Source organism: Arachis stenosperma, chromosome 8 (assembly GCF_014773155.1).
Source record: "Arachis stenosperma cultivar V10309 chromosome 8, arast.V10309.gnm1.PFL2, whole genome shotgun sequence".
In the NCBI taxonomy this organism is placed as follows: domain Eukaryota; kingdom Viridiplantae; phylum Streptophyta; class Magnoliopsida; order Fabales; family Fabaceae; genus Arachis; species Arachis stenosperma.
The window spans coordinates 49,778,660-49,804,574 of NC_080384.1; the positions used below are offsets into that span (position 1 = coordinate 49,778,660).

The 25,915-nt window shown below is 30.6% G+C and overlaps 3 protein-coding genes across 7 annotated transcripts; all 3 read left to right on the top strand.

Moving 5' to 3' along the window:
* The first annotated feature begins 578 nt into the window (after positions 1-578).
* On the top strand, positions 579-7,681 carry LOC130946319 (uncharacterized). 5 transcript variants are annotated; one of them, XM_057875003.1, is made up of 11 exons: positions 579-831; positions 1,594-2,857; positions 3,126-3,227; positions 5,070-5,214; positions 5,310-5,495; positions 6,236-6,289; positions 6,403-6,452; positions 6,578-6,695; positions 6,764-6,831; positions 7,090-7,162; positions 7,362-7,681. In XM_057875003.1, exons 2-5 carry the CDS (start codon positions 1,674-1,676, stop codon positions 5,412-5,414), a joined length of 1,536 nt encoding a protein of 511 aa, XP_057730986.1. In that variant the 5' UTR covers positions 579-831; positions 1,594-1,673; the 3' UTR covers positions 5,415-5,495; positions 6,236-6,289; positions 6,403-6,452; positions 6,578-6,695; positions 6,764-6,831; positions 7,090-7,162; positions 7,362-7,681. The 5 variants fall into 5 exon arrangements, with proteins under 5 accessions (XP_057730986.1, XP_057730985.1, XP_057730987.1 ...); XM_057875002.1 differs by lacking the exon at positions 6,403-6,452; XM_057875004.1 differs by lacking the exons at positions 6,236-6,289; positions 6,403-6,452; positions 6,578-6,695; ... (1 more) ...; positions 7,090-7,162; positions 7,362-7,681 and adding exons at positions 3,736-3,915; positions 4,053-4,117 and having other exon boundaries at positions 5,310-5,361.
* Positions 7,682-19,668: 11,987 nt separating this feature from the next.
* LOC130946588 (rop guanine nucleotide exchange factor 5-like) lies at positions 19,669-21,015 on the top strand. Its single transcript, XM_057875383.1, has 4 exons — positions 19,669-20,161; positions 20,275-20,399; positions 20,504-20,578; positions 20,672-21,015. The coding sequence occupies exons 1-4, from the start codon at positions 19,798-19,800 to the stop codon at positions 20,798-20,800; spliced, it is 693 nt and encodes a 230-aa protein (XP_057731366.1). The 5' UTR covers positions 19,669-19,797; the 3' UTR covers positions 20,801-21,015.
* A 22-nt stretch (positions 21,016-21,037) lies between these two features.
* LOC130946139 (uncharacterized) lies at positions 21,038-23,543 on the top strand. Its single transcript, XM_057874817.1, has 3 exons — positions 21,038-21,202; positions 21,958-22,945; positions 23,432-23,543. The coding sequence occupies exons 2-3, from the start codon at positions 22,029-22,031 to the stop codon at positions 23,541-23,543; spliced, it is 1,029 nt and encodes a 342-aa protein (XP_057730800.1). The 5' UTR covers positions 21,038-21,202; positions 21,958-22,028.
* The last annotated feature ends 2,372 nt before the right edge of the window (positions 23,544-25,915 follow it).

Below are 25,915 nucleotides of genomic sequence, written 5' to 3' on the forward strand. Positions count from 1 at the left end.
AAAGCTAGTTAAGAAGACGAAAAAAATACTTAAAGCAAGAATGAGTCAAGAGAAAATCAGACTGGAATTATTTCGTTCCACCCAATTAATTAAAAATTGCCATCAAATTAGTTTGGTTTAATATAAATCGTTTGACAGAAAATTAATTAAAAATAAAAAAATTGACTAACTAGTCAAACTGATATAGTATTTTAATAGTTCATCAGTTTAAAATAATAAACTACAAAAGATTTAATCTTTTTAAAAAAATATATATCTTTTATATATTAATATATTATTTTATTATATAAAATAATAAACCACAAAATATATATCTTTTTAAATCTGTTGAACATTTAACTCTACGGTTCGATAAGGGGTTTGGGCAAACATGGGCATTTATTGAAACTACTAATAATTAAAATAAAAATAACGGTAACAAATGAGTTCAATTTTTACAATTAATGCCCTTAAGGTTGTCATGTCCCTGTGACCAATGAAACCCAACACATTAGACTTTGTAATTCAATTCCAATGGCTTTGAAAACTTGCTTCACTCTTCTCCACTATTCACAACACTCTTCTTCCAGAACCTTCTTCTCAATCCCCTCTTTCAATTCTGCTATCTTCATTCTTCACAATGAACCTCACAACAACCACATCCTGCATTTTTCAACATTTTTTACTAAGAAGGAAGCTCCATCTTACTCTTCTTCTCACAACTTTTCTTTTGTGCAATTTATCAAACACTAGTACTGCATTCTTGATGGCTCAAGAGTTGGATTTGGAGCTTCAGAGATACACTGATTCGAAGGAAGGTTCACTCTTCTTATACCCTCTTGTTAGACTAAGGTAAAATTATTTACCCATTTTTGTTGAGTAACCTTAATCTTTGATAAGCTTTTTCTACTGTGAAGAATTGCGTATGTTTGGTATGATGTATTGGAAAATGATTCAATAGAATTAAATGGAAATGGAATGAGGTGGGTAAAATATTGCGTTTAAAATCTATATGTTTTCCTTTCTCTTTGGATTTTGAGAAATTCTGGACAAGATCTCCTCCTTCTAAGATAACGCCTTGATTTTAGGCTTCAAGATTAAGTACTCCTTCCATATCTTTACTATGTCCATTTTACTACTTTAAGGCGTACGGCCTCACTAGAATATTGTATTTGAATTTTCGTTTTACATTTAAACTTATATTTAATTTAAATCAATATTTAATGCCTTCTGTTATGAGAGTCTTTTGTTTTAGTTAAAAATTATCTAAATTTACATCATACAAAAAGATAAAAAATCCTACAATGAAATTTTAAAACTGAAATTTGAAAATAAAATCTTTTAATTTTTTATCCATAATATAATATAAATTAAATTGACACACTCTATCTTAAAAAGTGAAACTTACATAATGCCTTCTGAGAGTCTTTTGCTTTAATTAAAACTATCCACATTTACATAATACAAAAAGATAAAAAAAGAATTTTAGAATGAAATTTTAAAATGAAATCTTTTAACTTTTATCCATAATTTAATATAAATTAAATTGACACACACTATCTTAGAAAGTGAAGCTTACATAAATAAATACCATATTACTATATCTAACAATAGGAAACCAAGAAAAAAGAAAAAGTAGGAAACCAAGAAAGAAGAAGAGAAGAAGAAGGAGCGAAGAAGAATCAGATTCTGCAATGATGAATCCGTGGGATATCAGAGACCCGTGGGATATGATAGACTTTGATGCCGATGAAGCACCGCAGTTTCAGTTTGAGTTTCCGCCTCTGCCTGAGCCCGTCTGGAATGGGGACGAAAAAAAGATTGTTGCCGCCAATGTAGGTGATCCCCAGCTCCAGCCGTGTGCCATGGACGTGAGTGGTAATGAACCACCTCAGCTGGTTATTGATGAGTGTTTGCCCGAAGCAATGAACATGACAGAGCAGTATTGGGAAAGCCCATTATTTGGTTATCAACCACTTCAGTCTCAGCCTCAGTCATGTGCCATTGACGTGTGTGGTAATCAACCACCTCCGCTACCGTCTCCGTCTCAGTCTCAGCCTTGGTCTCGGGCACTTCAGTTTCAGCCTCAGCCATGTGCCATTGACGTGTGTGGTAATCAACCACCTGAACTACCGTCTCAGCCCCAGCCCCAGCCCCAGCCTTGGTCTAGGCCACTTCAGTCTCAGCCTCAACCGTGTGCCATTGACGTGTCTGGAAATCAACCTACTCAGCTACCGTCTCAGCCTCATCCTCAGCCTTGGTCTCGGCCACTTCAGTCTCAGCCTCAGCCGTGTGCCATTGGCATGTGTGGTAATCTACCACCTCAGCTACCGCCTCAGCCTCAGCCTCAGTCTGGGCCTTGGTCTCGGTCTCGGCCTCGGCTTCTTTCTCACCCTCGGCCTCAGTCTCAGAGGGATATAGTAAGGACGGTGACGGATGAGTTTTTCGCTGACACGTGTGTTTATCCACCACCTCAGCCTCAGCCTCAGACTCAGTGGGATTCGAGGAACATGTTAGAGCTGATTCCTGATGTCGGTGGTCATCAACCACTTCAACCTCAACCTCCGGTCTGGACTTGGGAGGAGAACAAAGCCTTTGAGTCGGTTATTACCAGTTGTTTTCAGTATGCTATCGACAACCGTTGGGAGGACGTGGCTGCTCGTCTCCCCGGCAGGACCCCGGCACAGCTGCAAGAGCACTTTCAGAAGCTGATGAACGACATCAAAGCCATCCATAACAGTCATCCTACAAGCACTCCTCTCAGTGCTGCATCTGATAACATGATCACCATGATGGAACACAACCCTCTCTCCATCCCCATCATCAATGCAACACCACCACCACCATCACAGCCTTATTCGACGGATCATCATCACAGGTCGGTATTCTCAATATTTTCATTCTCTTCTTATTTCGCAAGGTTTATTTCTCGTAATCTTTCTTTCTTTCTTTCTGTTTACTTATTCTATATTTCCTTTTTCTTATAAGTTTTATGAACAAACCTAATAAACAATGGACTTTTTTTTCCCTTTAATTTGTTTTTGAAATAAATAAAATATTTTGAAATGGAGATGATCAAATGTATAAATATTTTTGTTTACATAAAATTCATTGATTATCAAATATTTTGTTTATTATCATGGCAGGGAGGAGGTCGTGCCAGCTGCAGAGGAGGAGGTCGTGCCAACTGCACAAGAGGAGGCAGCACCAACAAACACAGGATATCATTGGACCGAATATGAACATAGGTATTTATTATTATATTACTTCTTTTTACCTCTTTTTTATTTATTTATTTATTTATTATCTAGTTGAATATTGGTATTTACCAAAAAAAAAAAAAAGTGAAGCAACTAGTATCAACATATAGGAGCACTTCTCTTGATTTAGATATATCTCTAACTTGTCCATGATGATTGTATGTTATCTACAATATATAAGTCTAGCACCTCTTTTTTGTAAGATCGACTTCACTGCTCTCTTGTTAATTAAACCTTTCATACATTAGTGTCTTTTGTGCATCAATAACTAACAATTTGAGTGAGTTCTAAAGTAATTTTTGTTGATTGCTAAATTTATTTTGTTTTGACCGTGGTTGGCGTAATAAGGTTTCTGGTTTGGACTGAAATCCAAAAAAGAAAAAAAAATTGTTTGATATCTAAAAATGTCGTTACTAATTAAATAGTTTATGTTTTTGTTCAAAAATTTTTAGTATAAAATTTGTTAATAGTTATTTCAAAAATCATATTTTTGTAGGTTATTTATTAAAGGGTACCAAGAAGAAGGTTCACACTGGAAAAGAATTTCAGAATATTATGTAAAAACAAAAACCCCGAGTCAAATTTCCAGTCATGCTCAGAAACATTTTTTACATCAAGAAGATTTGGCTAAAGGAAAAAAGCTAAGAAAAAGCATTTTTGATGTAATTTGATCATCGTAAGTCATTTTTTTACTCTCAATCAGTTAGTCTAATTCAATTTCTACTAATATAGAAAATATTTAATTGGCTATTTTAAACTCTTTTAAGTTATTATCCATGATAGTTAAACTATTTTAATTGTTTTTCAATGTAGAAATTGTGCCATATTCCGAGGTTTTTAATGGATGGAGGAGGATTTGCTTAAAGGAGGAAGAACATGTAAATGGTCTAAAGATTTTTATTTAGGTTACACATATCTAGTTCGAGTTAGTTGTTAGCTAGTCTTGTAAATGAACAATGACTGGAAGATAGGTTTGAAAAAATAATGATGTAGGAATATGCTATCATTATAGATGTTATTGTGATTCATAACCTTTTTATCAATAATATTTGATTTTCTAGTTCTCCGGCCTTGATGGCAATGCCGAAGGGGACGGTGAATTAGGTTTTATCTAAAGTCTTTGAGGACTTTTGGTAGAAAAGATGTATCTTTTTAAAAGATTATTAGCTTCAAATGTATTAATTAAACAGATATGTAAAAAAATTTTAAAAGTATTTTATCCATAAAAATTAGTTATAAAATATTTTTAGTTAATTTTATACTTTTATTAATGATTACTTCTTTTTCATATTTTATTTGGTTGTCATTGATGTTGAGAGTTATTATAAGAAGAGCTTGACACTAATTAGATTATAGACAAAATATTTGATACTAATGAGCTTGTTAAGTATTTACGCAATTACTCCAATTAACTTGTTGTGTGCTGTATTTACATGATGCCAGTAATAAAATTTTGTGATGTTATTATTGCCTCTTTTTTATGAACGAGAATAAGTGACTTTTGTAACAACACTTTTGTTGTTCTTATTTATCGTGAAAATCATATTTATCCTGACAGCCTTAGATAAGAAAATGAAGACAAGATGTAATAGAATTATCTGCTGTTCATAAAAGAAAATTATTTCATTCTATAAAAGAGTAAAGGAAAGACATTCATAGAACATACTTCAATTTAAGTTATATATTTTCCATGTTATCTTTCTATGTTATATAGTGTGTACATTTTCTATATATAATTATAGAGTAAATTTCTATGTAAGTTATTTTATTTGATCACAGTAAATGCGAATAATACTTGTTTGAATCTTATTCACAATTTTTTCCTTGAAGAGATCTGTTATTTTCATATGAGGCCTTCTACACATACAAGCTTTTTTGGCTTACAAATTATACAAGTTGCTCCAAATCCAAAAAAAAAACCACGCGCCCCTTCCTTTCTGCCACTTCTTCCTTGACGCCATGCTCGCCGTTCAAGGTAACTGCAATTCACAACTCTAGTGTTGAAAAAAATTAGTGTTAGGTAATTATTTTTTGTTGTGCTTGAAATCAATAAGCTCTTTGCGCTTGTAGATGTTGTACACGTGGCTTCCCTTTGCCATCAACATGATTGCAATGATGGATCATCAACTTCTAAGTTCACGATTAAGTGTTTCTGCGACTCGTTCTCCGAAATAGGAGTTCTACCGGCAACGCTCAAACCGGTGGATGACTATGGTTTATTGATTCACCAGAAAAAAGGAAGAAACATTATTCAAGGTACTGTTTTATTGTTCTTTTAGGTTTTTCTTCTAGATTGTCTCTGCCATGTGCTTCATCCTTAACCAGCAAAACATTAAAAGATTTCAAGAAGAAATATACTGTCTCCTCCTGTTTTGGGTGTATTTTTTAAATCTTTTGGTGTATTTGTGTAATCCTTTGGGTGTATTTCTATAACTGTTTAATAGGTGGGTTTCGTTCAGACTTGTAAAGCTTGTAAATGTAAAACACTTGTATGTAGAGATTAATCCTTTTCATATTCATTGGCACCATCATTGAATTCTTTATTGAAGTCGTTCATTAAATATGCCCGTTTTTACTTGTCCTACATTATTGTCTTATTTCATCTATTTTTTGTTCTCGTGCTTGAGTACTGTTCAAGCCATTCTTTCTCTTTTGATTTCCCATTAATCTTTTTATGCCGTTTTTGGTTGGAGAACGTTGCCATAGGTATTTTTCTCAACTCCTTGCTTCACCTCTTTGTTTCGTTGTAGAACCGTTATGATCTTGAATGTCTTCGACTTGGTGCTTTAGTTTAATTTAGTGCATTATTCTTGTTATGATTCCAATAAGCTAATTTAGCTACGAGAGTTTGATTTAATTTATACTTGAAGCTATTTTGTTGCTGTTACATCATAAGTTCTTTCTTTCGTGGTAGGCAAGAGTCACTTCAATTTCTTTTTTACTTAGAATTTGATACATATGTTGCTCCTAATAAGCAATGAATGTTGTTTATGCAGTTAAATAATTTTGGAAAAACAACAGCAGATGTCACCTTGCTTTTCACATGGACTGTAAGTGAAGCTTTTTTGTTGACTATTTACTGTTACACTGTTGGTGTTTTAATGTTTTATCCTATTCTTGGCCCTTGGGGTGCTTAATGCAAACAATTGATGTATGCATTCAGAATTCTGTTGGACTTTCTGAGTTTACTGGTGATCATTTTAATTCAAGGATGTAAGAAAATTGTGACTTGTTCACCTTCTTTGTGAAAATCTCCCATTTGATTGCTTTTTATTCTAACATTCAAGATACATATTATGTCATGCTAGGGTGAATGACAAAGTTATTCATTGCTTCAGATTGGAGCAGCTGTTGCAGCAACTCTGACTATTGCTTCCGATGCTCAACAAACCGTCACATTTTCACTAGCATGAGACTTCCCTGAAGTCAAGTTCCGGCAGGAAGGGTTTACAACAGGTTGGCTGTAGAGAACTTGTATAAAATTTCCTGTCTGAAGACTATGCTTAACTGACAAAACTTAACAGGCGTTACACTAAATTCTATGGTACAAATGGGGTTGCAGCTGCAAAGATTGTGCATGATGCTATTATCGGTAATACTCTTTGATGAGATACATTAAATTTTGTATTTCTATGGTTGGGATTGCTGCTAAACTAAATATTGAGAATTATATCCATAGATATATTTTTGGAGAGCCAAACTATGGATAAAATTTTCTCTTTTCTTTTCTGTTCTTTCTTTGATGGCAAATTTAGATGATTTCCCATAGCATGCACCATAGTTTTAACTGCTAATAGCCTAATACATTTCATGAATAACTTATTAAAGCTTCTATGAATTGGTGACATAGGGCACCGGCAATGGGAGGCTCAGATTGAAGACTGACAAAGACCAATCCTTGAAGACAAGAGACTTCCTGAGTGGTAATGCTCAATTCTTTATTAACTTTCTTCTTGTACTTAAAATTCTGAAGCATTCAGAGTTGTAGAGGTACCCTACAACCCTTCTAAATGAACTTTACTATCTGAATTCTGGGTTCATCATTTGGACAGGTATTTCTCTAAAACTTGGGTTTTATATATTAGCTAATTAAGCCATGTTTATTTGCTTTAAACTTTTCAGACTCTGCATGATTATGTGCTATGAGGAAGAAGGTGGTAATGCAGTGGGCAATACAGATCTATGTGTTATATGCGCCCTTTAGCCATATAGGCAATGAAGTGGGCATTATTGAGACCAAATAAGCACATGTGGCGCGAGATTAAAGTTGATGTGAAGAAAGGTGATTTGTCTTTGTCAAGATACCATGCTGGTTTTTGCAAATTTGCACGTCTTCTGAAGACAAAGAATGAGAAAGAACCAAGAAGTCTATGGCAGCTTATATACGATTCTACTTGCAGGAGGATGTTGTAGTCAAAGATTATTAGATTTAAACTTGTACAATGCACCAAAAAAATGCAATAATGTAAATGAAAATAATCTTTTGTATTAAAAAATAAAATATTTTAACCTTATCAAACTTTTTTTATAGAATTATTTTGGATGTTTTTTTTAGATATGGACCAAGGTTTAGTGTATCACTCAGTTATTAAATGTTATTGTTGTGTTTTTCGAACTTCTCTGGGTGGGACAATTTGCAGGAGGAGGCGAGTTGTAGTAGGGGTATTAAAAAATATTAGTTTAACAAGTTTTCTCAGTTTAAATATTAAATAAAAAAAAATCTTGATAAGATTATTTTTCGATATCAATATATATTAATTATTATACATATTAAGATTGGTAAGATTTTTTTTAATGTTAAAATAATATATATTAATATCGAAAAAATAATAGTAAAATATAAAAATAATTGTTAACGAAAATTTTGGTAAAATCATAATTTAATAATTAAAAAATTATTGAAGGGTGTCTTAGAAAAAGATAATTTAATTATTAAATTTCTTTTTAAAAATATTTTAGTAAAAATATAATTTAATCAATAAAAAATAATTTATTAAAGGGTATTTTGGTAAGAAAAATTTAATGAGAAAAATAAAATTTTTTAAAAAATAGATAAATTTAATATTAATTAACACAATAAATTTCAATTTAATTGAAAAGAAAGTTTTTTAAAAGTTATAAAGAAAGAAAATATACATTTTATAAATAGAAGGGAAGAGTGTCCTTTTAGCATTTTTTCATAAAAAAAGAGTGAAATTTTTTTTATACAAGAATAGTTCCATAATTTGAGATTTAATTGATCAAAAAATTTGTGAGAATGAATTTGCTAAATAGAAAAGAATACTACTCAAATAAGAAAATCATCTATATAGGTTGACTTAATCATTTTTTCATTAGTTTAAAACGCACCAATTAAATGAGCATGCAATAACTCTTTGAAAGAACTCGTGAAGTAGAAATTATTTATTTTTTAGTAAATATTTAAATTAATTTTCTAACAAATTTTAAATTGGATATTTTAGTTCACTATAAAATTTTATTTTTTAAAAGTCTTCTAAAACATATTCGTTAAATAGATTAGTCATTCGACCACTTTTAATAAAAACTTATTTAATATATATATATATATATATATATATATATATATATATATATATATAATTGTGATTTTCTAAAAGTAATATTGGTTGTTAACAAAAAAATTACAAAAAAGATATATACTTAACGAAAAATTATCAAATTTTATAGATAATAATATCTTATTTTTATAATCATGTTTGTAAAAATAACATCAAAATTCAATTTCTAAAACATTTTTTGAAAATATATATTTATTGTTTGACATTTTTATCATATTTTAAAATTATTTGAAGACATTTTTGTCGATAATTCAAATGTATTTTTGTCGGCATTTAAATAATTTAGGATTATTTTTTATGGTTAATCCGATAAATAATTTAGGATTATTTTTGACTAAGTCTCTAGTGCTACTTTAGAAATTAGAGTGAGATCCGCGCAATATCCAAAGAAGTAGATTATTTATATTATATAGTATATTTTAATAAATGTTATATTAAAAATATTTTAGAGAACATATTATAAATAGATTTTGAATTTATTTATTTTTAAAAGAGACATAGGTTATTTATATTAGAATTATACAAAACTGCATTTTTTTTTTTCATTTTTTGATTTGCATTAATTGCTACAATTTGTCTTTTCTTGCAGTTTTTTTATTTGTAAATAATGAAAAAAATAAATGAATGAGAATGAAAAACATATAAAAATGTTATATTAAATTTAAGAAATTTTTGAGAATTAGTATAAGAGATTAAGAAATGAAGAGTAGTAAGAGTTTTAATATGTATAAGTTGTAGAATTTGATTATTTGTATGAAATTTTTTATAATTATTATTATTATGACACTTTTAATGTATGTTTATTGCATTTAATTAATACTTGATGTTTCAATTGAATAATAATAGATAAGAGTTTTTTGTTTTAATTTTTTTAAAAACATTTTACTAAATAGTAATTAGTTGATTTTCATCTAGCAATTTTGGGTATTAACTATTCCGGTCTGTCATTACCATTGCAAATCCTTCTACAACAAAGAGAATAAGACATGGTCAAAGAATGCTAATCCATTCTAAATAAATTGTGGAAGTAATACTGCACATGTGGAATAACAATTTGAAAAAGAGGAACACGTAAATGTAAATTGTGGAAGAAGTACTCCACATGTAAAATAACAATTCATAATTTGATGATGAAATATTGCAATCGATAGTATATAGGGAGCAATAATTTTAAATGTACATTAATTTTGGTTGTGACGGTTGGACAGAACCGTTTGCAAAAGAGGAATACATAAACTTGTGCTACTTGCAATGAGTTCACAATTAAAATATTATTTATAACAAATAAATAAGACTATTGAAAATGATATTGAACAATGAGAAGAGTAAACGGCAAAGTTGAAAACCTGGGACAAATTTCCTATGTTGGCGGCACCGAATGGTGACGTTGGTCTGAGACCCAGAATTGAGCCCTGGCAGGAAAACCGCAAGAGGAGAAATGGAGTTTGCCTGGTTTTTGCAATTTATGCAATGCGGTTCCGCTGGAAATGGACATCGCGATGTACAATTTGTTTTGAGGAAAAAACAATGGCTCATGAGACCGGAAGATGATGGAGGAAATAGGATGGGACCGGAAGAGGATAGAGGAAATAGGATATTGGTACGGAGAGGTGCTAAGAGGGTGAGGATTTGAGAAAAATAATAAACTTTTTGGTTTTGAGAGCTTTTTGTCGGGGTAAATGTTAATTTGTGTTTTGTTGTTTTAGAAATAAAGATTGATTTAGTGAAAGTTAATTTGTTGGTTTTTATTGTGTTTTTTAGTTTTTTTTTTGCGTTTTTTTATGTGAAAATAAAAGTTGATTTGACAAGATTTGAGTGATGGATTTTAAAATTTTGCCAAGTAAGCATTGGTGCTAACATGGCGTTAGTAAAAAAAGAGAAATAACTTAGAAGCAATGTGGATAAACCTATGTACCTACTTTTATATATTAAAAATAGATAGATAAACAATGTCATTTAGTTTTTATTACAACTCTCATCGTTACGATATGATGTAGCATAAAATTATGTTTAATATTCCTACATTGATAACTTTCTCAAATCAGAAAAATACTAGCATGATATTGGAACATATTTACTATGAATTTTAAGAGTAATAATAATTTTTTAATTAAAAATAGAGAAAAGATTGAAAATTAAGAGTATAATATTGTCACTCTTTAATTAATAATATTTTTCTATTGATGTATATTATTCTAAAATTATTCAATAATATTTTTTTACAGTATATAAAGGTAAAATAATAAAAACAAGAGATAATTTTGAAAAAACACACACAATAATAAAATGGAATTATTAATTGTGACTTGTGAGAGTAATATTACTCTCTAAATAATTACTGTTAATGTTAAATATATTTTAAGAATAAATTATAACATTCTGATTGCATTAGCATAATTAGGCTAATTTTTTTTATATTGGTTAAATATATGTGTAATATATTGTTATTGGAAGATTAGGTGTTTTTTTATATGGTGTTTTATTCAAATTGGACGGTTCGATTTGTTTAAAGAAAAAAATAAACTACAAATTGGAGAGTCCGATTTGTTTGAAAAAAAGACTATAAATCGCAGGATTGCTTGTAAATTAAGTGTTCTTTATTTCTCCTGGCCTTTATTCAGATTAATCTTATCCATTTTGTATTTTGTATTTTTTTATTTTTTAAAATAAAAATTGGACAGTCCGATTTTAACATTAAAATCTTTTTATTTTCGAAATCACAGATCGGATAGTTCGATTTGTGATTGTTTGGAAAAAAAATAAAACAAATCAAAAGCATCGATTTGTAGCTTCCATAATAAAGTTAAACACTTCTCTTCTCACATTATTGAGAGATACACTCTTCTCTCTCCCACACAAAAAAAGAAAAAGTGGCATAATTAAGGTACTAGTTTGGCATAACAGTACTAGTTTCGTTGCTAAAGTACACTTACAAAAAGACACAACAAATTGATTATTCAACTGTGCATAGGGGCAATAATGTAATTTGGGGTATTCGTCGTTTTGCACAGCAACCAGTTTTCAAAAAGGTGGATGCTCCGGTAAAGTTGTCAAATTCAACCTTTTGTAAAGACGTTTTTCATTTTGTGGTTGTTATTGATTTAAAAGCGTATCACTAAAAGTGTTGCTTTAAAGAGAAAGTGTTACCCTTAATCGTTAACTTGGCTCTGATACCAATTTTTAATGTTGACTTTTCTTTTAATTTCTTTTTCGAAATTTCTATTCATCATATTTTACTTTTATAATTTGTATAGGTTCAATAATTTGCAAATTTATAATCTAAAGTATTGACCATATCTACTATTTCTCTTGTATTTATTACTAGTCCTTGATGTATATTTATAATTTTATAACTTTTCAATCTTGTTTTAGTTTATAATATTCTTTTTTGCATGGATTATTGTGTATAAAATCTTTTATCTGTTTGTCTTTTTCTTTAATATAATTTCTCAATTCCTTAATAACTTCTTTTACTTCTACACTTTCTCTTGTTTCTAAATATCTGTTTAATTTTTTAATTTCATTCTCCATTCTTTCTTTCAACAGCTTTAATTCTTTTAAGTCATAATATGGTTTTTCAGGCATTTATAAAATTTTTAAGTTTAATTCCAACTTGTTTATATTTATTCTTATTTCTATTCTTTTTATTATAAGATCATCAATTTCAATCTGAAGATTATTTAATTCCCTTTTATACTCCTTTATTTTACTTTTTAATTTTCTTGTCCTTCTTCTTTTTATTTTATTTTCTAGTTTTTCAATTTTTTTATGCTTCATTATTTATTTTCAAATTTCTGCAAATTCTATCATCGATTCATCTCTATTTTCTAGAGATTCTATTAATTTTTCTAGCTCTTCAACTTCTCTTTTCAACTAGTCATAGATTATTTTTAGGGCTTCAAATGCTCTTTGATTTATTTCAGAAAACTGTAAATAATTCAAACGATTTTCTCTTTCAAAGAGCTCTTGTTTCTTGTCTTGATAAGTTACATATATTTCTTCTTTATTTATTGTCATAATTTAGTGTTTAGGGTTAGTTCTTTTATTTCAGAATTTTCTTCTTTAATTTTTAATTTAGATAAACTTAAAGGGCTATTAATTTTAGATTCTCTTATTTGAAAATTCAATGAAACTGATTTTCCTGATGGTTCTTTTAATAATAGAACTGGGTTTTCAATAGCTTTATATTTTGGTATTTCTGTTTTTACAATTTTCTGAAATAATTCATCAACATAAATTCTTTCTCTGTTTTTAAATATTATACTATGATGGCTATTTGTTAAAGCATAATTTATTGCATATGTAATTGAAAATGGTTCATCATCTTGTTCCATTAGATTCTTTCTGTGAAATTTATAAGCCAAACTTATAGATCTTCTAAGATTTTCAGTTGATAAAGGTATAGCGTATCCAAGATGGGCATTGAATTTAACATTTACGTTTGCCAAGTTTCCATGAACAATTCCAATTATTTGATCTATTGGGTCATCAGTAATTCTTTTGTCACAGATTGCTAAGCTTATTGGTGAATTAATTCCTTTCATATATGTAGATTTGATTAAGACTTGTATAGTACTAATATGAATCCATCCAATTTTAGATCTTTTTTGTTGATCCTTAATTTTCTCAATCTGTTTACTCAATTCTTCATCATTTATCAAAGCTATTTCAAGTTCTCCATTGGCGGATTTTATCTTTATAGGGGCTTCAAGTTGAATTTTTCCATAGTATATTATATTTTTTCTATTAAAAACTTCTTTTAAAAGATTTTGTTTATTAAAATTTTCATTTGATTTGAGATTTAATTCTGTTTTTAGAACAGCCTGTTTTTCATTATCTAATAAAGCAGATAATCTATAATAATCAGATTCTTCCATTAATTCTAAGCTTTCTAAATAATTCATAACTAAGAGATTAGGATAAAGGCGTACCTTTCTGGAGAAAAACTTCCTGTATTTAGTATATTTTACATAAGATATTTTTATCTCCAGAGGGGAGATTATAGATATTAACTCCAGAGGGGAGTTTAAAACTATTTTTTCCTAAGGGAATTCTTTTATCAGACTACAGAATCGCCTCGGCAGCTTCCTCTTTGCTCTCCTAGCATATGAGTACTCTTAGCCTTCTGCTTTCTGTTTTCTGATGATTCCTTACAATTGCCTAAGCAATCTATTTATAATGGTTGGGTCTGATGGACAATTCCCATCCTTACCGTTCTTATGACGTCATTGCTTACGTCATTGTTTATTATCTTGCACTAGCTACATTGTTGGTGCTCTATGACCTAAGCGCTTACATCATTATGCAATAATGTTGAGGGATGCTTCAGATGCGCTGTCCTCTTCTTTTATCATGTGGGTGGATGCGCTGTCTTCTTCTTTTATCATGTGGGTGGATCCCATTTCATTATTGCTTTCTTCAGATATTTCTGAGACACACAGCTGGCACTTGTGGTCTTCTCTATCTTTTATCAAATAGCAGAGATTCCTTTTTATCCCTTCAGGGAGCTTTTCTAAGAGTCCGGATAGATTGTAGAATGCAGATTCAAATTCCACCAAGAGTCTCATTTCTCTTTCTTCAATTTCATTTCTTTTACTGGACACAAGCAGAGTATTTCTGCTTTTATAATTAATTTTTGTGTGAGATTCCCTTGTTATCTTTTGAGTTCTTTCAAAGACCCTTGCTAATGTGCTGGCTAGTCTTCCTTCATGACTATAGATTGTTAAATCTTGAATTTGATCAATTGGTTGAAAGTTTCCTGGGAAGACGGACATGAATATTACTTGGTGTGCTGGAACTAAGCATTCTTCTTCTTCATTAAAAATAGGTTGACTATTTGTAAATTTTAGGGATATATCCCTTGGATTTACATTGTCAATCATATTTTTAAATCTTTTTACTGCATCAACGAATCCTGCAGGAAACTCACTAATAATTTTCAGATCATTAAAAATTAAAATTGTATCAATTAATCCATACTGGAAAAACTGATAAGTGTCAGATGGGGAAGCCTCTGGAAAAATAACCAGCTTTGTTAACTGTTCTTTGGCAATAGGATAGTATCCCAAACTTGCCCTTTTTTCTTCAGTCCAATTCAGGACTATATTAAGGGTTTCTCTGAGATTTGATCTATAGACCCTTTTCTTTTCCTTGATTTCAGCCCTTGTAGGAATGTTTCTCATTATTCCTGTTCTCTGGGCTTGAATTGGAGCTTTATCTGCTCTTTTTAGGGTTTGCTCTGGATGAAGAGCTTCATATTCCCTGAAGGATTCCTTTGCCTCTTCTAGTGTTAAAAATCCTCCTTTGTGAACTATCTTTGATTGATGTGTGAATGGTGCTACTTTTTCCCAGGCATCATATACTCCTTTCATGGGGCCATTATGAATTACATAATATTTTTTGTCTTGTGTGGACTTTTTAATAATTTCAGCAATTGTTTTATTTTCGGAAATTTTTCCTTCACCTGGTTTGTCCACCATGCTTAGCTGGCTGAACTCTGATAATTTTGCTTGTTGTGCTGATTTCATTGCTTCAATGGCCTTCTCGAGGGATTGGATCTGTGTTCTTATTTGCTGACAATGTTTGCATTCTTCGAGTTCTTGCTGATATTTTTGAATTTCTTGATTTAATGCGTTGTAGACGAACTCCATTCTCTTGTTAATGTATCTACAATAACATTTTTGTTACCCTTAATATATTCAATTTTTATTGGATATTGTAACAAAAATAATTGCCATCTTACCAGTCGCCCATGATTATAATCAACTTTTAAATTGTATCGAATAAAACCTGTTAGGTAACTTGAATCTGTCCTTAATGTAAATTCTTTGGGTAATAAATCAATTTTCTATTTTTTAAGAGATTTAATTGCTGCTAGAGTTTCTTTTTCATGAGTAGTATATCTCTGCTATGTTGGAGTAAAAATCCCTAAAATATACCTGCAAAGTAATTCCTTTGGAGAATATTTAGAATCTAGTGATTCTTTTTCTTGTTCCCAACTTTTTATAGCTTTCTTAACTTTTAGACATCCTGACCAGGTTATGTCTGAAGCATCTGTTTCTACTATTAAGTAGTCATTTTCTTCTGGAATATAAAGTTCCGGAAGTTTTTCACATAATTCTTTGACTCTTTGAATTTGCATGCTATCTTTTTCTTTCCATTTCCATTCTTTTTTAGTACTTATTTTTGGAAATAAGTTTTTAGTGTGTTCTGTTATATTCTTTAAAAATCCTTGATCAGAAATATAATTTATACATCCTAAAAATCTTTGTAATTGTTTTCTATCTTCTATTTTATTAGAAAATAAATTTACCTTTTCTAAAATACTTGGTTGAAGTTTTAGCTTTCCTTGAGTGGATAAAATTAACCCAAGAAACTCTATTTCTTGTCTTGCTATTTTTGCTTTCTTTTTGCTAAGAACTAATCCTTTTTCTTTACATCTTTCTAAAACTATTAATAATTTTTGAATGTGATCTTCTTTATCCTGTTTTGTAAAAATTAATATATCATCAATGTAAACTAAGATAAATTCATTTAACTCCTTTAGATTTTCTTCCATAAATCTTTGATAGATACCTGGGGCTTGTTTTAATCCAAATGGTAAAACATTCCATTCATAGAGCAACACACTTGTTGATTCTTTTGTTGGACAAGTAAAAGCAGTTAATTTCTTTGTTTTTTCGTCTAAACGAAGTTGCCAATATCCTGATTTTGCATCAAGAGATGAAAACCAAGTTGCTCCTTTGATTTTTTCTAAAATAGAATCTTTTCTTGGAAGTTTATGAGCATCACCAACAGTTGCTTCATTCATTTTCTTATAATTAATTACCATTCTTCGTTTTCCCCTTTTAATTTCATTATTGTTTTCGACATAAAAGGCTGGAGCTGCATGAGGACTTTTGCTTAATCTTATAATTTCTTTTTCTAAAAGATCTTTACATTCTAATGAGAACTCTTCTCTATCTCTTGCGGAATAAGGAATTTTATTTGGAACATTTATTTCTTTTGTAGGGTCTTTTAATTTAATACTTACTAATTCTTTATTTGTATTTTTAATATCTAAAGGATTTTCAGCGCAAATTTCATCCAAAAGTTCTTCTACTTTTATTTCAAGATTATTTTTTGGGATATTTATCTGAAAATATAGATTTAAATAACATGTTTCTAGAGAATATTTTAAATTTTAAAATCTTATCTATGGTAGTAGTTGGTATCTTTATACGTTTTGATTTTTGATTTATTGAAGAATCGTGTGGAGCTTTTAGAACTATATATGTTAATTCTTGAATGAATGGATGATATAGCTTTAAGAAGTTATTTCCTATGATAAAATCCATCCCAGAATCTAGCATATATATGGATGGAACAATGAACCTATAATTTTGAATAAATATTTCAACCATTTCTGCTTTTTGGTCAATTTTATGTATTGATTTGTCAGCTATTCTAACTCTTAATGGTTTCTTTAATTTTTTTTCAATCAAGTTTTATATTTGTACTAGCAAAGCATTGTGTTGCTCCAGAATCTATAAAAGCATTTACAAACTTTTCTGTTATTTTTATAGTAATAAATGTGGCATTATTACTCAGTCTCTGAGTCTGTTTCTGAGACATATTCAAAAATATAGTCTAAGTTATCATCAGATTCTTCTAATGGTTCCATGAAACAAGACTTAGCAATTTCTAATTGTTTGGTAAGGTCCTTTTTATCCTTCTTTTTTGGACATTCATTTGCATAGTGACCTTCTTCTTGGCAATACCAACACTTATAATTTTCTTTTTTATTTGGGCAATAGTCATTTTTTTGTTTTTTGTTTTTATTGTTACTTCTTTTTCTAAAATACCTCTTTTTTCTCTAATTTGGATAGTATTTTCTTTTTCTAAATTGATATTTTTTTTCTTTGAAAATTTTTATTAAGACCATATTTTTGAGGTATTTCCTCATTATCTTGACAGCAAATTCTAATTATATTTTCAAATCTTTTTTGAGTTGCTTCTTGCATACATCGTTCTTTTATTTCCTCTCTTATTGCAGAGGTTGCTCCTCCAAAATTATTTTCAATTGTTCATCTATTTATTTCTCTTATAAATCTTCCCATTATGAATTCATTAGCAGGGTATGGAAGTTTTGTTATATACATACTAAGATAATAGTTTTTATCTCTTCTTTTAGCTTATAATAATGTATTCTATATTCACATATATAAGATTCTATATTACATAAATCATATATTTGAATATTAGCTAAATGGTTTTTCGCTTCTTGATATTCTTTATTATAGACTTCTTGTCTATGATTTATAATATTTTTTTCAAAAAATTCTTTATATAGAATCATCATTATATGTAATATCTTATCGTAAATTGTTGTTTTTGTTGCTAATTCCTCTATTATTTGGTTTTCTATTGACGTCATATAATCTCTTACAGTTTCTTTAGTGTGAAATCCTATATAATTCCAGATATCTCCTCCAGATAATTCACTAAGTTTTGGATTAGTAAAGGCTTCTAATAAGAAGGAGTTCAACCAGTTCTCAAAAATTTCTTTTTCATTCTTTTTACAGTCTAAATCGAGCATTCTTTCTCCTTCCGTTTCCTGGATTTTAGGAACGTATTTTGATGGTATTTTTGTATACTTTGAATTTTTATTTATAAATCCCTTTTTAAAAGCATAATTTTCAAACCCTGTTTCCCATTTAAATTGAGATTGATTATCCTTAGATGTTCCAGCTTCATTTTTTACTTGTATTGGAATTGCTGGTTTTTCATCACTTGAATAATCTAGGATGTGTTCTTCATTTTCAGAATTTACTAACTCTTCTTCTATTTGAAATTCTTGTTCCATAATATTATTTTCTTGAGCCATTTTTAATTGTTTAAAAAGCATTGTAACTTCTTATAATTTTTCTTCAATATTCATAATTTCAATGGTGGTTTTACTTTTAGTTTTGTTATGTTGGCTATATTTTGAATTTTTTCTTCTTTGGAATCCTCTTTCTGAAAATATTTATTTAATATTTGTTTAATTTCGTTTATATTAGGTTCCTCTTTTTCCTTATTTCTTTGAAATTTTATGGATACTAATATTTCCTCAAGCATATCTACTATAGAATTTAATTGTGGGTTAAAAGTATGATAGAGATGTGGGGAATCATTTCCATAGTAGTACTTTTTAGAAATTCCATGTGAAATATAAGTTTTTTCAGGTTTTTGAAGTCCTTCAATAAAATTTATAGTAAAATAAAGATTTTGAGAAAAATCATTTTGTATTGATTTTAAGAATTCGGTGTCATTACAATTAACATTAGTCAAAATCATTAGTTTTTGATCTATTAATTTTGATAATTTAATTATTTCTTCTCTTAAATCTTCTAATTTACTTTTTTCCATTAGGTGACGCTTTTCTTATAAAGGGCTACGGTTTTTAAGTATTATGTAGTTAGAAGTGTGGTTTTAGAATATATGGCTTAGATTTTGCCACGTAGGCATCTTTAAGAAAAGTTGTTTTTGGCAACTTTATGTGAGTGGTGCCTTTTCAAAAATTGTTAATAAAAATGATATAAAATTTGAACGTACGCATTACTGTGAGAGCGAAAGCCAGAGAGAGACGATGGGACATGGCAGGTGCCACTTCCAATTGCAAAGCTTCAAACTTGAAATCAAATTTCCGAACTTTCTAACACTCTCTGTATGAAATGTGCTTCCTTTTTTTGAAGCATCTCAAAACACACAAACTTTACGGAAAAGGCCACACGTCTTCATCATTTCATCGTCTTTTTTCGTTTCAAAACAACCTTAGACTTGGTCCCTCCCTATAATAATAGTATCACATTTCTCCTCTTCCTTTGTTCCTTCCATGTCCGAACCTATGTTACTGGGACCTGGTGAAGTGAGTGGTGACTACCCCTTTTGCCTTTTCATATATATAAGCTTGTGTTGTGTGTGGGAAGTGAAAGAGAATTTGTAATTAGCTGTTAAAGATGAGTGCTTTATCTAAGAAGAGTGAAGAATTTCGGAAGAAGAGAGATGGGTTGGTTAAGAAAGAGTCGTTAACTGATTCCACTGCTGAGTCAAGAGAAAGCAGTTTCAGTGGATCAAATTCAAGTTCCTCATGTTCATCAAATGAAGAAGCAAAAGCAGCAAAAGGGTCTTCTTCTCCATCTCCACCTGCTCCTCCTCTTGGATGGCCTATTCTGAAAGCTGCAGTTTCCTTTCAAATTGGAGTAGATGCTGAAATGATGAAGGAAAGGTTTGCAAAATTGTTGCTTGGTGAAGACATGTCAGGTTCTCGGAAAGGGGTTTGTACAGCTTTGGCCATCTTAAATGCTATCACTAATCTGTGCGGTATGCATTCCTTCTTCTGATACTTTCAAACTTCAAAGTTCGAATTTAAATTGTGCAATTTAATTCGTTTTGAACTTTTATGCAACTTGTGTTTGGACAATTATGGAGATTAGAACCTCTACCTTCTGAAAAGAAAGCTATGTGGAGAAGAGAGATGGAATGGCTTGTTAGTGTTAGTGATCACATTGTTGAACTAATACCTTCTTGGCAAACATTCCCTGATGGAAGCAAGCTAGAGGTAAATTTGGATTAAGTCATAAATTTTCAAGTACGGTTTCATTCAACAAAAGTAGAATATGAATCATAATGTTTCTATTTCTAATATGTTGCTTTATTCTGCAGGTAATGACTTGCAGGCCAAGGACAGATATATTTATCAATGTTCCAGCGCTTAGGAAACTTGATAACATGCTTCTCGTGAGTGATGAATCTTGTTGTTTGAATGCACACTACATTGGTGATTGTTGTCACATGTTTGTTGTTAATGTGAATTTATACTTTCTATTACAGGACATATTGGATGGTTTCACCTCCACTGAGTTCCGGTTTGTTGACCAAGGAATTGTAGCCCCGGAAGCGGATGGAACGGCCTCATTTCGCAAGACGAGAAGTGATGGCTCCCGGTGTCCCGTGTTTTAACGATTAATGATTAACGACTCTTAACGTTGTCATGTCCCTGGGACGAATGAAACCCAACACATAAGACTTTGCAATTTAATTCCAATGGTTTTGAAAACCTGCTTCACTCTTCTCCACAATTCACAACACTCTTCTTCCAGAACCTTCTTCTCAATCCCCTCTTTCAATTCTGCTACCTGCATTCTTCACAATGAACCTCACAACAACCACATCCTGCATTTATCAACATTTTTTACTAAGAAGGAAGCTCCATCTTACTCTTCTTCTCACAACTTTTCTTTCGAGTAATTTATCAAACACTAGTAGTGCATTGTTGATGGCTCAAGAGTTGGACTTGGAGCTTCAGAGATGCACTGATTCGAAGGAAGGTTCACCCTTCTTATACCCTCTTGTTGGACTAAGGTAAAATTATTTACCCATTTTTGTTGAGTAACCTTAATCTTTGATAAGCTTTTTCTACTGTGAAGAATTGCGTATGTTTGGTATGATGCGTTGGAAAATGATTCAATAGAGTTAAATGGAAATGGAATGAGGTGGGTAAAATATTGAGTTTAAAATCTATATGTTTTCCTCTCTCTTTGGATTTTGAGAAATTCTGGACATTGGACAAGATCTCCTCCTTCTAAGTTAACGCCTTGATTTTAGGCTTCATGATTAAGTACTCCTTCCATATCTTTACAATGTCTGTCAATTTTACTACTTTAACGCACCTCACTTCAATATTATATTTGAATTTTGGTTTTACATTTAAACTTATATTTAATTTAAATCAATATTTAATGCCATCTGTTCTCAAAGTCTTTTGTTTTAATTAAAAATTATCTAAATTTACATCATACAAAAAGATAAAAAATCCTACAATGAAATTTTAAAACTGAAATTTGAAAATGAAATCTTTTAATTTTTAGCCATAATATAATATAAATTAAATTGACACACTCTTAAAAAGTGAAGCTTACATCATGTCTTGTGAGAGTCTTTTGCTTTAATTAAAACTATCTACATTTACATAATACAAAAAGATAAAAAAAGAATTTTAGAATGAAATTTTAAAATAAAATCTTTTAATTTTTATCCATAATTTAATATAAATTAAATTGATACACTCTATCTTAGAAAGTGAAGCTCACATAAATAAATACTATATCTAAAAATAGGAAACCGAGAAAGAAGAAAAAGTAGGAAACCAAGAAAGAAGAAGAAGGAGGAGAAGAAGAAGAGAAGAAGAATGAGTGACGAGCAATCAGATTCTGCAATGATGAATCCATGGGATATCAGAGACCCGTGTGATATGATAGACTTTGATGCCGACGATGAAGTACCGCAGTTTCAGTTTGAGTGTCCGCCTCTGCCTGAGCCCGTCTGGAATGGGGACGAAAAGATTGTTGCCGCCAATGTAGGTGAGCCGTGTGCCATGGACGTGAGTGGTAATGAACCACCTCAGCCGGTTATTGATGAGTGTTTGACAGAGCACTATTGGGGAAGCCCATTATCTGATTATCAACCACTTCAGTCTCAGCCTGAGCCATGTGCCATGGACGTGAGTGGTAATCAACCACCTCAGCCAGTTATTGATGAGTGTTTCCCGGAAGTTATGAAGAGGACAGAGCACTATTGGGGAAGCCCATTATCTGGTTCTCAACCACTTCAGTCTCAGTCTCAGTCTCAGTCACGTGCCATTGACGTGTGTGGTAATCAACCACTTCAGTCTCAATCTCAGACGGATATAGTAAGGACGCTGACGGATGAGTTTTTCGCTGACACCTGTGGTTATCCACTACCTCAGTCTCAGCCTCAGCCTCAGACTCAGTGGGATACCAGTAGGAACATGTTAGAGCTGATTCCCGATGTCGGTAGTCATCAACCACTTCAACCTCAATCTCCGGTCTGGACTTGGGAGGAGAACAAAGCATTTGAGTCAATTATTACCAGTTGTTTTCAGGATGATATCCAGAACCGCTGGGAGGACGTGGCTGCTCGTCTCCCCGGCAGGACCCCGACACAGCTGCAAGAACGCTTTCAGAAGCTGATGAACGACATCAATAACATGACCATCATGATGGAACACAACCCTCTCTCCATCCCTATCAATGCAACAACACCACCACCACCATCACACCCTTATTCCACTCATCATCATCACAGGTCCGTATTCTCAATATTTTCATTCTTATTAAACTATTCTTCAATCTTAATCCATGACAACAATAAAGAAGTCTTGTGTCCCACAAATTCAACCCAACAGAATACATAAATTCAATTATAATTTTTTTAATCTAAAATCACAAAATAAATTAGAATTAAATTTATGTATTTTGTTGGACTAAATTTGTGGGCCATGAGACCTCTTTATTATTGTCAGAGACTAAGATGGAAGAGTAGTTTAATAGACTAAAATTGTAATTAAATTTATGTATTCTATTGGGCTGAATTTGTGGATCACGAGACTTCTTTATTGTTATCATGGGCTAAGGTGGAAGAGTAGTTTAATAATTCCCTTATTATTTCGCAAGGTTTATTTCTCGTATTCTTTATTTCTGTTTACTTATTCTATATTTCTTTTCTTATAAATTTTATGAACAAACCTAATAAACAATGAACTTTTTAATATTTTGTTTATTATCATGGCAGGGAGGAGCTCGTGCCAACTGCAGAGGAGGAAGTAGTGCCAACTGCACAAGAGGAGGCAGCACCAACAAAGACAGGATATCATTGGACTGAAGATGAACATAGGTATTTATAATTATATTACTTCTTTTTACCTCTTTTTTATTTATTTATTTATTTATTATCTAGTTGAATATTGGTATTTACCAAAAAAAAAGGTGAAGCAACTAGTATCAACATATAGGAGCACTTCTCTTGATTTAGATATATCTCTAATTTGTCGATGATGATTGTATGTTATCTACAATATATAAGTCTAGCACCTCTTTTTTGTAAGATTGACTTCACTGCTCTCTTGTTAATTAAAGCTTTCATACATTAGTGTTTTTTGTGCATCAATAACTAGCAATTTGAGTGAGTTTTAAAGTAATTTTTGCTGATTGCTAAATTTATTTTGTTTTGACCGTGGCTGGCGTAATAAGTTTTCTGTTTTGGACTGAAAACCAAAAAAGAAAAAAAAATTCTTTGATATCTAAAAATGTCGTTACTAATTAAATAGTTTATGTTTTTGTTCAAAAATTTTTAGTATAAAATTTGTTAATAGTTATTTCAAAAATCATATTTTGGTAGGTTATTTATTAGAGGGTACCAAGAAGAAGGTTCACACTGGAAAAGAATTTCAGAATATCATGTAAAAACAAAAACTCCGAGTCAAATTTCCAGTCATGCTCAGAAACATTTTTTACATCAAGAAGATTTGGCTAAAGGAAAAAAGTTAAGAAAAAGCATTTTTGATGTAATTTGATCATCGTAAGTCATTTCTGTACTCTCAATCAGTTAGTCTAATTCAATTTCTACTAATATAGAAAATATTTAATTGGCTATTTTAAACTCTTTTAATTTATTATCCATGATAGTTACACTATTTTAATTGTTTTTCAATGTAGAAATTGTGCCCTATTCCGAGGTTTTTAATGGATGGAGGAGGATTTGCTTAAAGGAGGAAGAACATGTAAATGGTCTAAAGATTTTTATTTAGGTTGCACATATCTAGTTCGAGTTAGTTGTTAGCTAGTCTTGTAAATGAACAATGACTGGAAGATAGGTTTGAAAAAATAATGATGTAGGAATATGCTATCATTATAAATGTAATTGTGATTCATAACCGTTTTATCAATAATATTTGATTTTCTAGTTCTCCGGCCTTGATGGCAATGCCGAAGGGGACGGTGAACTAGATTTTTATCTAAAGTCTTGATGGCTATGCAGAAAAGACTTTTGGTAGAAAAGATGTATCTTTTTAAAAGATTATTAGCTTCAAATGTATTAATTAAACAGATATGTAAAAATTTTTTAAAAGTATTTCATCCATAAAAATTAGTTATAAAATATTTAGAGTTAATTTTATACTTTTATTAATGATTACTTCTTTTTCATATTTTATTTGGTTGTCATTGATGTTGAGAGTTAGTATAAGAAGAGCTTGACACTAATTAGATTATAGACAAAATATTTGATACTAATGAGCTTGTTAAGTATTTACGCAATTACTCCAATTAACTTGTTGTGTGCTGTATTTACATGATGCAGTAATAAAATTTTGTGATGTTATTATTGCCTCATTTTTATGAACGAGATAAGTGACTTTTGTAACAACACTTTTGTTGTTCTTATTTATCGTGAAAATCATATTTATCCTGACAGCCTTAGATAAGAAAATGAAGACAAGATGTGATAGAATTATCTGCTGTTCATAAAAGAAAATTATTTCCATTCTATAAAAGAGAAAAGAAAAGACATTCATAGAACATACTTCAATTTAAGTTATATATTTTCCATGTTATCTTTCTATGTTATATAGTGTGTACATTTTCTATATATAATTATAGAGTAAATTTCTATGTAAGTTATTTTATTTGATCACAGTAAATACGAATAATACTTGTTTGAATCTTATTCACAATTTTTCTACTCCTTGAAGAGATCAGTTATTTTCATATTCATTGGCACCATCATTGAATTCTTTATTGAAGTCGTTCATTAAATATGCCCGTTTTTACTTGTCCTACATTATTGTCTTATTTCATGTATTTTTTGTTCTCGTGCTTGAGTACTGTTCAAGCCATTCTTTCTCTTTTGATTTCCCATTAATCTTTTTATGCCATTTTTGGTTGGAGAACGTTGCCATAGGTATTTTTCTCAACTCCTTGCTTCACCTCTTTGTTTCGTTGTAGAACCATTATGATCTTGAGTGTCTTCGACTTGGTGCTTTAGTTTAATTTAGTGCATTATTCTTGTTATGATTCCAATAAGCTAATTTAGCTACGAGAGTTTGATTTAATTTACACTTGAAGCTATTTTGTTGCTGTTACATCATAAGTTCTTACTTTCGTGGTAGGCAAGAGTCACTTCAATTTCTATTTTACTTAGAATTTGATACATATGTTGCTCCTAATAAGTAATGAATGTTGTTTATGCAGTTAAATAATTTTGGAAAAACAACAGCGG

Excerpts from the sequence above, each read along its gene's own strand:
- LOC130946319 (XM_057875003.1), top strand. The coding sequence starts at position 1,674 with ATGATGAATCCGTGGGATATCAGAGACCCGTGGGATATGATAGACTTT. Across the intron at positions 3,228-5,069 it reads TGGACCGAATATGAACATAG|AGATCTGTTATTTTCATATG; the intron begins GTATTTATTATT and ends TTTTCCTTGAAG. Across the intron at positions 5,215-5,309 it reads CGCCATGCTCGCCGTTCAAG|ATGTTGTACACGTGGCTTCC; the intron begins GTAACTGCAATT and ends TTGCGCTTGTAG.
- LOC130946588 (XM_057875383.1), top strand. The coding sequence starts at position 19,798 with ATGAGTGCTTTATCTAAGAAGAGTGAAGAATTTCGGAAGAAGAGAGAT. Across the intron at positions 20,400-20,503 it reads CTGATGGAAGCAAGCTAGAG|GTAATGACTTGCAGGCCAAG; the intron begins GTAAATTTGGAT and ends TTTATTCTGCAG. Across the intron at positions 20,579-20,671 it reads AACTTGATAACATGCTTCTC|GACATATTGGATGGTTTCAC; the intron begins GTGAGTGATGAA and ends TTTCTATTACAG.
- LOC130946139 (XM_057874817.1), top strand. The coding sequence starts at position 22,029 with ATGAGTGACGAGCAATCAGATTCTGCAATGATGAATCCATGGGATATC. Across the intron at positions 22,946-23,431 it reads TCCACTCATCATCATCACAG|GGAGGAGCTCGTGCCAACTG; the intron begins GTCCGTATTCTC and ends TTATCATGGCAG.